The 17,297-nt window shown below is 37.7% G+C and overlaps 1 protein-coding gene across 9 annotated transcripts in view; it reads right to left on the bottom strand.

Annotated features, from left to right (window-relative positions):
• COBLL1 (cordon-bleu WH2 repeat protein like 1) overlaps window positions 1–17,297 on the bottom strand; it is a 78,426-nt gene that overhangs the window by 8,536 nt on the left and 52,593 nt on the right. For 8 of the 9 annotated variants that reach the window (XM_017735756.1, XM_017735754.1, XM_017735753.1 and 5 more), the window contains 4 exons: window positions 9,436–9,580; window positions 8,425–8,493; window positions 3,264–3,522; window positions 687–772 (listed from right to left, as the gene is read on the bottom strand). In XM_017735756.1, the coding sequence (XP_017591245.1) occupies window positions 687–772; window positions 3,264–3,522; window positions 8,425–8,493; window positions 9,436–9,580 (559 nt within the window). The remainder of the gene's footprint in view (window positions 1–686; window positions 773–3,263; window positions 3,523–8,424; window positions 8,494–9,435; window positions 9,581–17,297) is intronic. The other variant, XM_017735750.1, reaches the window with a different exon arrangement.

Genomic DNA, 17,297 nt, shown 5'->3' with positions numbered 1-17,297 from the left:
AGGGAAAAAAAATCCTCATTTCATGTATGCTATAAAATGGCAGTTAAAATTTATATCACATATAAACAGGACTTGTGTTGTTATGATTTATTAACAGAGGTATACTGAGTATAAAAGACTATAGAAGGCCTAATATATAAATCTGAAAATCAGTGTCACAAAAGAGTAAAATAAATCAGTCAGGTCACTAAATCCACAGGAAAATTTATGACCCATTAGATGCACAGGATGTCGTCATTTTGTTTCAGATCAGTGTGTCACTTTCTTTTATTTGTGCTTAAAAATATTTGTATTTTCATGCAGAAAACTCACCCTAATTTCATAAGCAAAGAACAACTGATGGCTTCTTCTTCCCCACAGGGGTGTGGCAGCCATGTCACCCCGCGTGGCAGGATTACTTTTGTGTTCAGCTTTCCCCCTCCTCAGCACTGTCCCACCCAACCATCCTACAACAGCATGAGACAGCTTTGACTACTGCTAAAACAAAAGTATATTAAAAACAAACCCCAAAAAACCAAAACTGCAGCCAATTTTTGCCACTTCATCTCAAAGAAAATACACTAGAGCTAGAGAAGGTGTAAAGAAAATAATCTCATTATAACAATTCAAGAATTGACTGTATAGCCATTTCTTCAAAGGAATAGAAAAGTTCAAGCTTCAAGTATTAACAAGTGGGAACTACTCACCATCATTTTTATTTTGAGCTAAAATTTTAAGCTTCCCGTCTGTTTGAAATCCAGCATCCTCACTGCTTATCTTAGTCTGTAGTCCTCTGCAAAGCACAACAGTACATTAAATATGCTGGTATCATTCATTTCAGTAAACACAAGGAACGATGCAAGAGAACTGGCAATATTCTCCAAACACAGATGGACAAAACAGAACTGCTCTGCCAAACACTGGAATACTCAACAGAATAGATTTCTTTTTTTTAAAAAACAAGAGGAAATGCTGCCATGGTATTTTACCAAAATGACATGCAGCTCCACTTGCTTCTGTGTAAGCAGATGATCCATCTTCCCTTCTCTTTTCCCCCTCCTTTTGTTTACACGTGCAGTTTGAACAAGCCACTTTCCAATAACAACTCCATTCCAGTGAAGCCACAATGGTTTTTCACTTTATAGAAAGTGTTCTGACACCCCCCCATCTAAAATGTGTCCCTGACTTTGTCCCTAGCATGATACACAGGAAGCTGCCATGAGACACTGTGTATGAACCCACAAACTGAGCAGTACAGACTTCGCAAAATAGTCCCTTTCAAGAAATACCTTGAGAACAGAAAAGAAACACACACAACATGTTACTTGCATGCTAAACATCTTGCAAATACATACAATATCTATTTCCCTCATTTCATGGGGCACAAGAGAACTGCAAAAATGCTGAATAAAAAAGTAATCGTTTTGAGGGTGGGGGGCGATATTAAGTCCTTGGCTTCAGAAGGTAAATGAAAAAGGCAAAAATACTTAAAATTTCTTTATAGAAAGTTATTACAACTTCAAACTTTGTTCAAGATATTTTTATTTTATGTAGTTAGAAATACTGGCATTATGAAGATTCCAATTAATTTGCCACATCAAATGTATCAGTTTTCAGAATCAGTGCCTTGAGCTGACACATCTGCATTGAAGCATTTAAAATGACACATTTCTCAATAACCATCCATGCTCATGTTGCCTGTGTAGTCCCAAACATACTGTAAGTGTCCAATAAACCACCAAATGGTTTTGAGAGCATATGCTCTCAAAATTACTGTTGGAAGAAAGTTAGAGCTCAGTCCTGCACTCTGTACTCTTACTTAGCTCCACTCCTTTTAACACAGCTGAGGGACTGAGCTAAAACTATTAACAACAGTTTGAACTAGATTTTTAATAGGAATTTTAAAAAAAATCAAATCAAAACCCACCAAACCCAAAAGCCATAAAACACCACAGAGTATCATTATTGAAATTAGTGGTTTTGACTGGAATATTTTGCATATATCCCTGGTTTGATTAAAAAAGAAAACACTTCTCAAAGTAACTGGATCTTATATATAAGATTCAAATTACCTTGTTTTCCAGATATATGATGTCAGAGAAACACTACTCCTCATTTTGGAATCCCCATGATATTTGAGGAAGCAATTGCCAAACTCTAAAACCAGAATGCAGTACATTCTAGCTGACTCTCACCAGGATTATAAAACATGAAAGGTTACTACCAATTCACAGGGGAGAGGGGACAGAAACATCCCCTTGACAATCAGGCAAACTGGCCCAATAACACAGGCCTCATAATTTGCAAATTCAAGACAATTTTTTAGATCCCCAAAGAGGAAAAACTGGGACAATATTTGCCAGGACAGAGTATCAAATATTTTTGCAAAGCCACATCTGACTTTGGACTGACAAAAACGTCCCTTCAAATACAAGTTAAACGTCTCTTTACTACCTTGAAAGTTCTTGGCTACTAGGGCAGTCACACGTTTTGGCTTCAGTACAATAATCGAAATAGTTCTTTCAATTTAATTTGGGAACAGTAGCCAGCTTAGTTGCCCCAGGGAACAGAGAAATAGTGAATTACATTAACACAATGGGACTTCTCTGGACAATCAACATTTATTTCAAGCAGGCACTAACTCATGTTGGAAACCTGCTGAGTCAGGTAGTTTAACAAACATGCTGAAGGGCAAAGGTACAGCATCACCAGAAGGGAAAAAGAGCGCTTAAGGAAACTAATGTGTTTATTCTTTAAAAAAAGCTGAATTAACTTGTTTTCCTGAGAGCAAATGGATTGAGACAGGTCAAGACCACACATAAGGAAAAGAAAAAATAAAAATTAAAGCCAAAACAAATATGCAAGCAATAAGAATCATGCCCAAAAAACCAGAAATGGCTGATGTATCCATTTTTCCCCATCTGTAAGAATAAATTTGTGTATTTTTATTTACCTAATCAAGCCAAATTTTTTGCAGCACGCTGCTCTAGTAAATACACTGGGCATTTTAGAGCTGGGTTCAGCTTTTCTGGGCTCCAGCTGTTTGAATAGTAAGGAAAGGGAAGATTAAACAGAATAGACTGCAGAACACTTCATTGTCATTTCTGCTGAAAAGCTCCATGAATTACTGTGCACAGAAGAGTGCTACAATGAAAGCTAAGCATATTAAAGCTCATTCCTCTCTCACAATTCTCTATTTTGTACAATGAAACAGCACTCTGCATTTTATTTGCCTCCCCCATTGTCTCCCCAATGCTCCTTTCTTTGTCACAAAACGTACTTACTTGCCATCTGTGCTCATATTTTCTTGTTTTTCTTCCTCGAAGCTTTGCGAGTTGTCTACAGAAACACTGCCAGGAACGGGAGCTGATGAAGCAGGATCGTTTTTGTCATTTTCCAGTGGTATCTCAGCAGAGCTGAAGGCTGCAGCAACCTCTCCTATCCTGGGAGAGGTATTGGTACTTTCACTTTCCTCTCCCTGTTGCACACTTATCTCTTCCCTTTCATCAATTCCTTCCAGGTTGTATTCTGAGCTCCTTACATCTACACTCACAAAGGAAAGAAAAAAAAATTGAGAATACCCCCAAACCCAACAAAACCCAAACCAAACCACAGCTCTCAATGCAGGTTGTAGATAAAAAGGGACTGCTGAAGGCAGCCTAAGTAGTTTGAAGAAGGAAAACTGACTTTTTTCATAGTTCAGGTAAATTTAAAAAAAAAATAAAAAGAGATCCATCCAGACTTCACAGCATTCTCTAGTTGTTTTCAATTCTCTCTTCTGACACAAGAATATGGTCATGACCATGCTACTGTCCACCTGGTTCTGTATCTGTACCTACTTTAAAACACTTTCCATGTTTAACCCAAGTACTGGATTAAGATTGTTAAATATATTTTGATCTATCTCATAACCCCTAATTTCATGGAGGCAGACAGTTTCTTTTACCCAGACTTCTTGTACTTCCATTAGCTTTCCAGTGGGTTTTAAAATGCACAGTTCCTCTATATCAGAGCAGGAATATTAAAGAACTAAAGAGCGACCCAAATATCAATTTTGCCTGTGGCCTGAACAAGTTTCATCACTGTTAGCAAAAATTTCCCATAACCATCCTAAGTTTATTAAAGTGTCTTGTGCAGTGCCTCATGTTACAGTAGAAAAATAAAGTTCATAGAAAAGTGCTAATCCATAAAAATACTGACATTTGCAACCAGAGCATAGTTAAACTAAAAGGTTGGGTTGCTGGATTAGGACAAAGATAAATCAGTGTACTTGAAGTTGAACTAATAAATACACCTGCCCAGGGTACTCCCATCAGATTTGGGTGCACTGATACCTATTAGGAACAAGCCTTGCACTTGGAAAATTAGGTTGCAGTCTTTCTAAGTAGTAGCAGTAAATTTCCAAGAGTAAAAGTCAACAAAGTCAACAAAGAAAGCAAAAGTAAGGAATACTGGAAAGTCACAGATCCCAGAGTACAAAAAAAAAAAAAAACCAAACAAAAAACAAAAAAAAAAGCAAACAAAAAAAAAAACCAAAAAACTTAGACTAACTTTTTTTTAGCAGTTGGTATCCTACAATGCTTCCAGTACTTCTAGAGAAGTACACTGTTAGAGAAAAGTAATAAGAGAATGTACGTATTGGAGAAAGGCTCAGTACAGAACAGAAACTTTGATGTTTACAATAGAGATCATTTTAGTAATGGCAGTATCATTATGTGTGAGAAGTTAAATATATATGTCAAAATGCACAAACAAAGCATAACAAAATGTGAGCAAACATTAAACCGGTCAAGACTATCCCACAGCCCATAACTGGCTCTCAAGAACATTGCCTCCTTCACTGGTGAGACCTATTACACCACGGGCCTGAGCCATTACCAGCCACAGGAACAAAGCCAGATTTTTCAGTCTGAATACTGAATTATACAACAAAGAATAGCCAGGACTTCTGACAAGAAAAATGGAAGCATTCTGGAGCTGTTACGGTTTTATGCCCAGGCACTGCTGTCATTTCTCTGCTGCTTTTCCTCTGGAGAGGAGTGTAACAAAGGCTGAATTATATCTCTACTCCTGGGATGGAAACTTAGCTTGGGTTGGTAGGAGACATTCCTGACATTCCTGCCACGTCAAAGTCTGTTCTTTGCTGTGCTAGAAACACTTCCAAGCATTGGGGTGGACTAACCAGACCTACAAATGGATAATACCAAACAAAAACAGCCCTCACACTTCTTAAAAAAATGCTCTACCTCATTTGTCAGCATAAGATCAGCTTTGCTTGCTAGTGGGTTTTCATCTGTTACTGGGTCTCATTCCAGACCTGGGCCATCACTGCTGTAGCAGAATAAAGTCTGAATACTTTTGAAAACAAACAACATTTAACAACCGTCCTTCACTTACATCATGCAGTTAACTCCCTAGGGGAGCAGGTCAGATTCTGATTTGTTTCCAAACCCTCAGTCTATAGCTTTTATGTGCAACATACTGCTAGGAAGAACTTACAGCAATACTGGCTATATACTGTTGCCTTACTGCTTATACACCCTATCTGTAGTTCCATATGTAACATAAATTGCATTTCTACCTGCATATAATTTATTCTCTCAGAACTTTAGTCACTGGGTTTTAAGTAGCCCTAAATCAACATTGTTAGAATCTACAGTGTGCCACTGTGAAGATAGATATATATAAATAGATATATATACACACACCTGACGACTGACATACCAACTGCGACTCTCCTTTCAGCAGCAAGAATACCCTTTGCCCAGCAGAGAACAGGCTGGTGCTGCTCTGTGAGCTCTTATGCTCATAAGCACCAGAGCCAAAAAGCCTGACTACATCATGAAAATCTGCTCCTGACTCTACAGCCCTTAACAAGGTGCTTAAGAAATACTGTAACCAATAGGATTATATAGATTTGTTTGATGGGAAGTTTTTTAAACATCTCTAATTTCAAAATTTGTTTTGAACACTGTTTTACCCTCTTCCCTAGAAAAATAAAGACTAAGCATTAATTAAATTTTGGGAAGGTGAACAAAAATCATAATTGATAAAGTGAATTGCTGCTTATGATCCTAAATGTTCACATTAATTCTTTGTCAATGCTTATTCTAGTAGATGTGTGCCTTCAAACTACTTTTGTCAAAGTAAGACTGTTTTTACACCATGGGAAAACTGTCATTTCACAAGAGAAATGCTGCCTATTCCATACTATAAAGCTCCACTCAATGTGTATGTGTCTAAGTAGAGCATAGTTAACAGACACCAAATTGAATACTTGCAGTGGTTCATTCTAGGGCAAAAGGTAATGCTGTACTTGCAGCTTAGGTTATTTTGCTCATTTGCTGAAGTAGCACTGCATAACAGAACTACTATGGAATGCCAGTCATAGCTGGACAAAAACTCACAATGCTTCCCAGATGCCCAACAATCAAAGCAGTATTAAACCAAATGGACGGAACTCTGGGGGTTTTGTAGAGTTAAAATTATGTCCCACTTTGCAATTAAAGATATACTGAACTATTCCATCCATTTAAAACAGTTGCCAAATGTGGTAATTTTCAGACTAGGAATAGGACAAGTGTACTGCATCTGATTTTGCTGCAGGTTAATATTGGTTCTCACAGCACGACAGGCTTTGCTGAAAGGACCCTTTATACACAGGCCTCATGACAGTTTCAGAGATGCCACCAGAGAGCAGCAGTATCCCATGAGGAAAAAAAAGAGGCAATGAAGCTGTGCTATGTGACTTGTATGTACATTTTAAAAAACTGCACTACATCAAGTCTTCAGCAAAGGACACTGCATGAAGACACGAGAACTAGAGATTGAAGATTGTCACTAACTGAAGAGGTAAATCCAAGGACTCAATATAGACTGCCCTAAGCCCAGTGAAGGTGATTACTTTTCTCTATTTCTTTCCATTACAGCTTAAATTAAAGTATTTAATTACAGAACTCAAATGCCTCAATCAGAAGTTTCTAAATTTATCGAAAAACAAACAAGCCATTTCTTTGAAGTTCAGGGCTGTTTACCTACACAGCGCTTGGACGTTACAGTGATGGGAAAGGCAAAAATTATAGCACAGATCAACAACTTTAAGATAAAAACAAGTACAAGAAAACAAGAAAAACTTGATTTAAAATCCCAGTATGATAACCTCGCTCATCTTAGACCCATTGCATGTAGATAAGACAGTTTTCAACACACAAAATTCAGTACTAAAAAACAAGCCACTCACTCAGAACTGATTATTCTCTTTCATCTGCTACAACAGCTAGGACAAGGAAAGGTTACAGCTTTGTTAGATCTTTAACCTTGGACTCCACAGTACAGGTTCATACTCCCGTTTATTACATTATGTATTGCTTCTACTTAGTGTCTTTTCCAATAATTTACATAAATTGCCCTAAACACAAACCAAGCCCAAGTTTACTGATTACTGATTTTTTATTTTTCCCCCTTTGCCAGCGACCTACCATCCTAGCAGATGACTTTTTCAACTCTTGTGGTACATTTGTGTTTTACCACTCCAACCAATTTGACTGGCATCCTGAATAAAACAGCCGGAAAACTACTTAAAAATTCCTGTCAACTAGCACAGTAACTGTTTAGCCTCATATAATGACAGTGGCACTCCACAGGCTTAGCATTTATATACTTCATTCTTATGAAATGCATTGAAGAGTTATTTTTTCAGATTGCACTGGCACTGATTATTCTAAAAGCTTTTGCAAATTTTAGAAGACTTCTAGATGTTGTATCTTGTAACTGAACCCTACAGTCTGGTGCTTACAAACAACAGTACTTAACAGTACAAACTGCATAAATCAAAAAAAGGATTATGTTCAGCAGCTAAATAATTGTATTTTAAACAGCTATACTTTCATGTATCACATTTTTCCCATAACACCCAACAAATAATTTAATATATAAACAACTATTTATGCATTCAGTTTAGATTTACAACTTATGTTTTCAAGGCTGTTCAGATGCCAACCAAAAGGCAGGCACAGATTTGCTCCTGCCCCTATGTTATGCAGGTCAAGGGCAGCACAAGGCAGGGTTCTAAAAACAACACTGGGCTTTAGCTTTTGAAAAGCTTGTTATGAGGTACAAAAAAAAAAAAAATCACAGAAATTCTGGATAGTTCTTCTCTATAACTTGTGAGGAAAGAGGGAAAACCGGGATAATGTTTAGTTTATTGAATGTAAAGCACAGATACCAACACAAAATATATTGTATTTGTTTTTTGTAGACATTAAGGGTAAAATATCTTTATTTTAGAATGGCATATTTTTACTTCAAAGGAAAACTTAATTGATCTGAAGCATTAAAATTAATTCTATACTTATGACACATCTATAGTATAGTAATTTATTGCTATGAATTACCATAGCTTGCTACTAAGTAGATTTTATCAATACTTTTGTAAAAAGAACCAACCTGTTTCAGGCTGCATTTCAGTGGCTCTTCCTTCCACTTTAGTGGAGGCTGATTCTGTCGACTCTGTTACTGCAAAAAGTGAAGCAACAACCTTACCACCTCTCAATTTTTGCACCAACAAAAGTTCTAGATAAAATGTTAGATTGTGGTCATACAGACTAGTGATTTCTTCAAGAAACTCCTCTGAAGCAACTAGTGCTCACTGTCACATTTTCCAGATATTTTAATCTCAACTCTTAGGCATTTTTGAACCAGAAAACTGAATTTTTGATCAAACAGAAGAATTACAAAAAAACAATATTGAACTTTCTCCCAGATTCTTCTAGCAAGTCCATTTGCTATTATACTCTCTCTGATCCAGAGAAGCTAATCTTTTCTCCCCACCCTAAGCAGTCCACCTGAGTAACATAAACACAATTCTATACCTAACCTAGCTATAATTAATTTGGTATTGTGCTTTCTGATCTGCATGTTCTAAATACCTCTTTTTCTCACACTTGAGGGAAAATAACAGAAGATTGGTGAGGAGGATTGTAAACACGCTCAAGTGACTTGCAGTAGGGGTGCAAAATCCCACATATACGATATTAATTGCTGTTTAATCTTGTGTGTTTGACAAGTGGAACACCTGTGTTCAGATAACACAGGCCTGTGATAGACTTACAAGGCATCTTATGGAACATGCTGGAGATTCCTGCCCTGCTGTGGGAAAGATCAAAGCACTGTGGTAAATACATCTGGGTGAATCCCTGACATAGAGGGAAGGGAGCAGGTTTGGCAATCCTCTGGCATGGACCGAGCTCTTCGGTGTCTGTGTTCCCACTTGGGTGCCTCTGCTCGGGTGCTGCTTCGAGGCTTCCCCAGTTGGTGAGGTAACAAAAATAAATGTACTTTGCATCTGCAGTTTTGTGGTTGCTCACTTGAGGTTCTTATCTCATAAGGTGGCTTACTTTAATGTTTAGCCAGCTATACTTTCAGTTGCCTTCCAATTAAACAGCATAAAAAGATTACCAGGCTCATTACTGCTTTCACTTTGATCTTCTGGTGCTTTAGAGGGTGGTGAGGGTGCCTTGCGCTTCATCCTGCGCAGAGAGGAGTTCACGGAAGCAGTGTCACTGAGTGGCAGGGAACCTTTCCGTACTAATCCCAGAGGGGCCTGCCAAGGGAGACAGGGCAGGAAGATTATCAGCAATCAGTAAAAAACAGCAAAATAGCTCTAGTAATTATTCTCCAAAAGTATTTGTAATATACATTTGGGAAAGAGAGAATGTATTACCAAACATATTGTGGTTTTCATCTTAATTCCTCCAAGGAGTTGTTTTTAAAAAAAAATATTTTCTCAAGTAATTGAATATATTCACAGAGGTGCAACATAGAGCAGTAAAAGAAAATCAGTTGCTACATATAGTGCAGAAGAAATCTGAATTCTTTTACACCCAAAGGCTATTCTACAAACCCAAAATAATTCTTTTCTAAAAGTAGCTAAACTCATTGTGGAAAGAAGTTTCAACTACACCCCACTGCAATGACATAACAATGTTTCCTTCTCCATTCCTTCAACAGCAATCCTAATTGGCCTGTATACATAATTATTATGAATTTCTTTCCCTCCTTGAAATACCTGAACTTTCACAGAAATTTTTGGAATGCCTGATTTCAATACTTATCAAGTACAACTGTCTTATTACAATATTTAACAAAGTTAAATTTTAGTAAGTTGCGAAAAAAAAATTATAGTACCTACTGATGTTACAGCATAGTAAGGTCTTCATTATTGTAGTAAAAGTAGAAAGTCTTAATTCACGAATAATCAAAACAATTAAAAAATGGATAAAGGATACCTGTTGAAGACCTCATATTTTTATGATATAGCAGTCCAATTGCATTTTAAGTTGTTTTAGAAACACATTGTCTGTCTCAGAAAGACAGTAGTAGTAAATTTGCTCGCCATTCTTAACTATGGCTTGCCTTATTGTCTTGGGGTGACCTTATGATGTGTATCCCATATCGCTGCCTATGCCCAGAAATTAATTCCTGTGCCTTTCTATGCCTCTAAACTGAGCCTGAGAGGGGGAAGGAAAAACCTGAGCAAAACTTTTGCAAAGCAGTTTGCAGCTTGCTCAAGGTCACACACAGATAGCAATTGGTTTTCCCCACTGCGGCAGGGGAGGGAGGAAGCACCCGGCTTGCTGCGCCCAGAACAGTTTTTCTGGCCAGTGGTTCAGCTGCTCTGTTCTCCGGAGAGAGACTGAGAGTTGAATTTTTCCTTCCCTGGAATTTCGGATTTTCTCCCTTTTCTACTGGACTGCCTGATTGTTGTAACATCAGAGCACATCGGGAGGACTTTGCACCGGGCACAGAGGGCCTGGCCCTGGGCCAAGCCCCAGCTCCGAGGAGACCAAAGGGAGGACTCTAACACTTTCCCAGGTTTTTCCTCCACAGCAAAAGATTTTACCATTTAACATTATTTTCCTTTCCCATGTGTTTGTTAAATAAATAAGTTTTATCTTATTCACTTTCCTTCGAGGAAAATTTATTTTTTCCTGAACCTGGTGGGGGAGGGGTGGTTGTGCCTTCTCTCAGAGGATATATTTCTAAATTTGGCCAAACTGGTACACTTATGCTGAAGAAAACTATATCCACATCTACTAGAATGACAATGGTCAGGATCCCAGCAATAAAGGAATGCATTTTGGAACTAGACACAGCTGCCTGTTTCTGATTCCTATCACTTGTCTTCTCAACAATATAATAAAATCTTACAGTGACATTCATTTCTGGCTAGAAGGATCCACACAACAGCTGGGTGTGGGGTCATCTTCAGAGAACTTCTCTGTGCTTCAGTTAACCAGCCCACTTCACAAAGCACAATATCAAGGAACATAGAAAGCATATAAAGACACCTGCATATTCTTGTTTCACTGGCAATCCTTTCAAAAACATCAGACAATAGAATTGTTAACCGTGTCAATTTCCACGGAAAAAGATGCTTATCATTTAGAAAGCTATCACTGAACAAATATCCAAACATTCCACAGTAAGTGGAATATCAAAGACCAAAAGCCAGAGTATTTGGTTGTACACAATCAAATCTATAAAGAAAATTACAACAGAAAAGACACTGGCACAAGGTGTCTGGCAGGCAGTGTTTGGCAGCTCCTGTGAGATTCCAGTACAATACCTGAATGAATGAACAGGGCTATGAATGAAAAACTATCCTCTGGGCCACCCTGGGCACCCTCAGTCATCTGCTTTGTCCGACCCTGGTATCAGGTATAACAGATCCACAGATACTGCACTGTAAGGAGCACCACTGTCCAAAAATGTTCACACAATTCTACCCATCACTCTAATGCCAAAGCAGGCAACTCAAACCTTTTACAGAAAAGCAAGAGTCAGGTTTGAAGAGAGAAAACACAAAACACAGGGTGAAATATTCTTTTAAGAACACCAGAGGATAGGAACACATCACTCCTAATTAAAAACACTTGCATGCTTGAGTAGTTTTTAAATAAGTCAGTTTCCAGAATAAAATGTCACATAACAAAAACCACTTTACACTTGTATAATTTCTTATTCATAGTTCCAAAATAGTTCTTAAAAAGTAAAAATAATTAATAGTATTCAGCCTTTGAATTTATTCAGGAGGGGATATCGAATACAATATTATTTCCCCAAATGACAGGTTTTTTTGTTGCTGAAGTATTTCCTCCTTGCAGTTGGGCAGTGGTGTTTGTCTCCTCTCTGGCAGCTGTGCTCAGGCTCTGCACAAAGCCACATTTCCCTGCCCCAAGGTCTGCACCTCTCCAGCTCCACAAAGGCTCCCTCAGTGACTCGGCTGGCACCGCGCTCTGCGCACACTCGCTCAGCTGAACAGATGTCACCAGAGTTCCCTTCTGCACTCAACAAGTGTGTGTGTAGGGGGGGAATTATGTTCTCAGCATAAGAGCACAAATGCTACTAGATTTTTATAAGCCTTTCTACTGCCCTTTGCATCCAAAGAAACAAACAATTTGCAAAGAGAGATTTCAAGAAAGTACTAAATGTTCCAGTTAAGGTTCAAGTGTTGAACAGATTTTCTCAGGAATTATTCAACATATGAATATTAAGAGCTTTCAAATCCTAACAAAGGCTGTAATGTGAAAATAGTACTTTACACAGATGGAAAAAAATTAAAATAATGTTATTAAGACATATCTGACAAAGCTTTGGAATATACATCTGGGTGTTCATGTGTCATACCAACTGCCTATGATAACACCAGTGCTTTTTCAGTTATATTTACATCAAAATTCTTGTTAGGATCACTAAAGTAGTTAACGGTGTTTATGCAGAAACACCAGTGAACTCTGTCATAACTTTTATAACATAAGCAGGAGTTCTAGCTTTAACACCATACACCCTCTTCATCCTGCAACAAGCAAGGGTGGATATGAAAACTTTTTAGTCTCAAATTTGACACCAAATCCCACCCAAAGGAAACACTGGTAGATGCCAGTGCTTCCCAAGTTCCAGCCTCTGTATGCAGTGGCAGACATAGTGCCTTGCCCTTTTTATCACTTCAAAAAGCAAATAAAGGTAATTAAGGCACAGTAGTTTTGCAGCTACAATGGAAACAAAAACTCAAAAGCATTTGGGAAAGAATATAGTGGTAGTGGAGCATTTCAGTGTGCTGGAAAGTCTACCCCATACCAAAGGTCACTAGACAGACATTTTCGTATCACTACATCCTACCTCTTTTGCTCCATACATATCTAAGTTTAACAGAGGTATACAGGTGACTGTGTCATGTGGGGATAGAAAAGCACATTGCTAGTCACATTGCTAATATTTCTATCTTCCCTTTGTGTATGCAGGCAAATGTATGTCCAACAGAAAAAAAATATGTATTTGCTCCTACAATGACTCATGCATTCGATTTCTATTACATGACTTAAGCCTCCCAAAATACTTAAACTTATCCTAAGTACTACAAAGTAAGTAATGTACCTCTGATCTGTTGGAAAGAAAAGACATACAGAATGTATTTGGAGAAACTCAGCTGGTGATATTCTGTCCAAACAACCGATATGACTATTTTTTCCTAGGATTTATCTTGCTGGTACAGAAGAAAATACAATAAAGGAGTAAAGTTATGCATTTGATATACTGAAAAGTAAATGCAGGCAAAATTCACCACCAATTCTGAAACATCTCAGAATAATATGAGATTATCTTCACGCAAATTTCAGGTAGTCCTGAGCACTCTCTTCTCCCAGGTAACCCTGACTCTACCCAAAACCTCCCTGCTATCCATAGTGCTCAAAGCATCATTGTCCAACTTCTCCTTTAAAGGGCTGACCATCAAGTTGCAGGCAAGAAAGCTTCCAGTATAATTTCTTCAGCACGGAACTCACCCCTCAGAGAAATCCTAATTAAGCTGTCCTGTGACAGTGACTAAAAAATCTTTTCAGAATACTTTATGATTTAGTTGCTTCCCACCCTTCCCCCAGTCTCCCATCTTCTTCTTCCCTTTCTTTTTTAAGAGGTAGCCTGGAGATTTAGATTTCTTTAGGAGTTAGGGTTGTGTAAATAATGGCAATTTGTATTTCTATAGTTGAGAAGATCCATCCATTATTTTAAACTGTAAATGTTTTGACTAAAAATCTGCACTTATTTTTTCTACCCAAGCATAGTTTATGCATGCTCCTATACAATACCTGTAAATAGTGTAAGGAGAGAAACATTGATGGGATAAAATGCAGATGTATCAGTCTAGCTTTTATAAATAAAGGAGTAGAAAGAAAATCAGCCACAGCATTTTGGGCATAATCAAATGCTTTTCTTTTAAAGAAGTGCTATTACTAGAAAATTGCAACCACTTTTATGAAAACTGTGAAGATACCCACACTAAATTATACAACAACACTTTGCAAAAACCCTTGAGAGTCCTCTCTACTTGCAAGTGTATTTAAACTTGCTAGTTCTAAACATACTTCTGGCAAGAGTCATCTTGCCCAGAATTAGAACTGACAAATAAGTGAGGGATTTCAATATTAGAGATTAACATGCTCAATTCCCACCTGATTTAACATAGAAATTTCCTGGACAAGCATTAACCATTTAAGCTTACTAGGCATCTTCCAAGTCTCATATAGAAGAATAAGCAAGTCATGCTGTGTAATAACTTGCAAAAGGTACCCTGACATGCACTGTACTATTTTCTCCCCTAAAAATAGCATTGTGTCCATAAAAACTAATTCTATAATCACCTTGAAATGGAGGCAAAAAAAATTCCAATCCTCATATCAAAATGTAACTACTCAAAGAAAAAGCAGTTTCTGTAACTGAAAAGTAGCAGAGAAGCTGTAGGAAGTAAACATTAAAACCCTTTTTCATGCTGTGAAAAACTGGACTACAATATGTTGAGAATTTGAAGAAAGACAACAGTGAGAACTCTGTTCCCTTAAAGTTGGCTCATTCCACTGTTGTCTGATGTTACTACTTTGACACGTTTCTCAAAACCAGGCAGACAGTTTATCCACGCAAAACTGACACTTTACTTTGTCTTCCTTGCGGATGTTACGAAAGAGATTTGCCTGTAATAGGGCCCATGCAGAAGGTCATCCTGGTCCATAGAAGAAATTAAGTATGTATCCAGTCTGCCAACTTAGGCATTCTTAAGAGCAGTGTGATTTGCAATGAAATGCTTGATGTAAGGCAAAAAGTGATAAAAAGTAACCCTTAAGAAAAAAAAGTATATCTTCATGTTTGTAAATTAACTTAATTGGACACTGAAGTTACAGTGAAATTCCCACACATACTTAATAGCCCAGAGAACACACCAATCAGCCTGGTGAGCAGCCTGAGAGAGACTAAGTCCTACGAGCAGGACACACATTTCAACAGCAGAGAATATGATAGACCAAATTGTTATATTGTTTACAACGAAATAATTGTGATCTAGTGTAACCATTGTACTGGCCTCCTTACTGAGAGCTGACCTGGATTAAGCGAGACCTTTTGAGATCATTTGGTGCAACTTTCTGTTAAAAACAAGTTCTTACACTTTATTATTGGTTATTGCAAGAGCCTGTCAAGGAACATCTCAAACATTTCCAGCAAAGAAGCTTCTACCACTTCTCATGAGCGACCTCTTCCAATAGTCAGTTCTCACAGTGCTGAGTTTTGTTCTTCAGTCCGAATGGAATTTCCTCTGGAGAAGCTAATGCCCATTGGTTCTCATCCTGTCCCCATGCACCCTTGTGAAGAATATACCTCTGATTTCCCTTTAACACCATCCAGGTATCAGAAGAACATGATTAGATACTATCTGAGCCTTCTTTCCACTAAAACATTTATTTTCTCCAAACCTTTAAACACCATGGTGGCCTGCTTTCAGTCTCTGTCTCGAACTGCAGGAAACAAATCTGGACACAGCAGTGCAGGTGTAGCATAAAATTATTGGGTACACTGGATTCAAGGTGGATGACATGACCAGACCCCAGCCCATACTGATGCTTGGGATTACTTCGCACAGAGAATTTCACATGGTTCTTTTTAAAATCTCATTGAACCTGTCACTGCCTCCCTGAGTGGTGGCTGGAGTACCTGCCTCTCTGCCCATTTTGGTGCCGAAGTTTGTTGAAGGTGGATTCAGTTCCATGATGTAGATTGTTTATAAAGATATTTAACAGTAGTGGCCATACTACCAACTTCTCAGGAACTCCACATTACAACCAGTCTGACTTGCAGCCATTACCCCCACTCTTTGAACTGCAGCCACTTTTCATCCTATCTTGGGTTTTGTCTGTCTGGTTTGTATCATACTTTAAAAAAAAAAAAAATTGATGTAGACTGTGATTAACACCTTGCTAAAATAAAAGGCAGATGACCTCATCCTTTATCCTTGGATTTCTGCTTACCACTAATTCACAAATTTCTTGCTCTTGACATCTTCTGCCACTTGGAGCACCAGGCTCGCTTTCGCAATCCTAAGAGCAGCTCTGCATGTCCAAGAAGTATCTCTGTATTTCTTTCTGAGAATTGTTCTTCCCCCTTTTATTTCTGCACTTGAGTTCTCTCAGCAGCACATTTAAATGAGACTGTTTAAAAATACTTAACTGTTTGTTTTTATGTCTACACCTATTCCCACTCAGGAGAATGGACCACTCTTGTGCTGCAGGAAGGCTGTCTCTTAAAATGTTGCAGTACTTATCCAATCAGCAGCTTGATTCTCCAAGGAAGGCTCTCACAGGATCCTTATTAGTAGTTCCCTGATCAAGTTGAGCAATATGTACTATGTGAAATTCATTCACTAGATGATATTTATTGAAGGTAGATACCAAAAGACAAAATATTTTACTTGAATTAATAAAATTCAAAGGGAAGAGTAAATATTTGCCCACATTTAAGTCCCAAGTGCTGCATTTTCTGATAAATCACTGTGCAATCGAATCCCACTGAGATAGAAGTCACCTTAAAAATGTGTGCCAAAGGCCTCTAAGTTTTAAGTGAGTTGCACACAGTAGTACAAAATAGAAAATACACACAAAAATATACCTTCATCTGGATGTCCTCTCTTTGAGAGCTATTCAACTTCAGTCAGATCACTTTAGCTCAGTAAGAAATTCAGTAAATAATAATAAATAATAAATCTAAGCAATTGTTTGAGTGACAGCCGAGCAGTCATACATTACTTTTAGATGTAATAGGGTATTAATCATTTAAAGCATGTTGACATTAATAAGCTATTTTTTAAAAAATTGAATTCAATTAAAAGAGAAACATGGTGAAGTAAAAAAAAAAATTATTATTTTCTTACTCTCCCCAAAGGTTCCTTTTACTAAAATTCAGAAAGAAACCTTTGTCTTCTTCAAATGATAAAGCTTTTT

Source organism: Corvus brachyrhynchos, unplaced genomic scaffold, assembly GCF_000691975.1.
Source record: "Corvus brachyrhynchos isolate BGI_N302 unplaced genomic scaffold, ASM69197v1 scaffold255, whole genome shotgun sequence".
Classification (NCBI taxonomy): Eukaryota; Metazoa; Chordata; class Aves; order Passeriformes; family Corvidae; genus Corvus; species Corvus brachyrhynchos.
The sequence above is the reverse complement of the archived record's forward strand: the minus strand, read 5'-3'. Positions and strand labels throughout refer to the sequence as shown.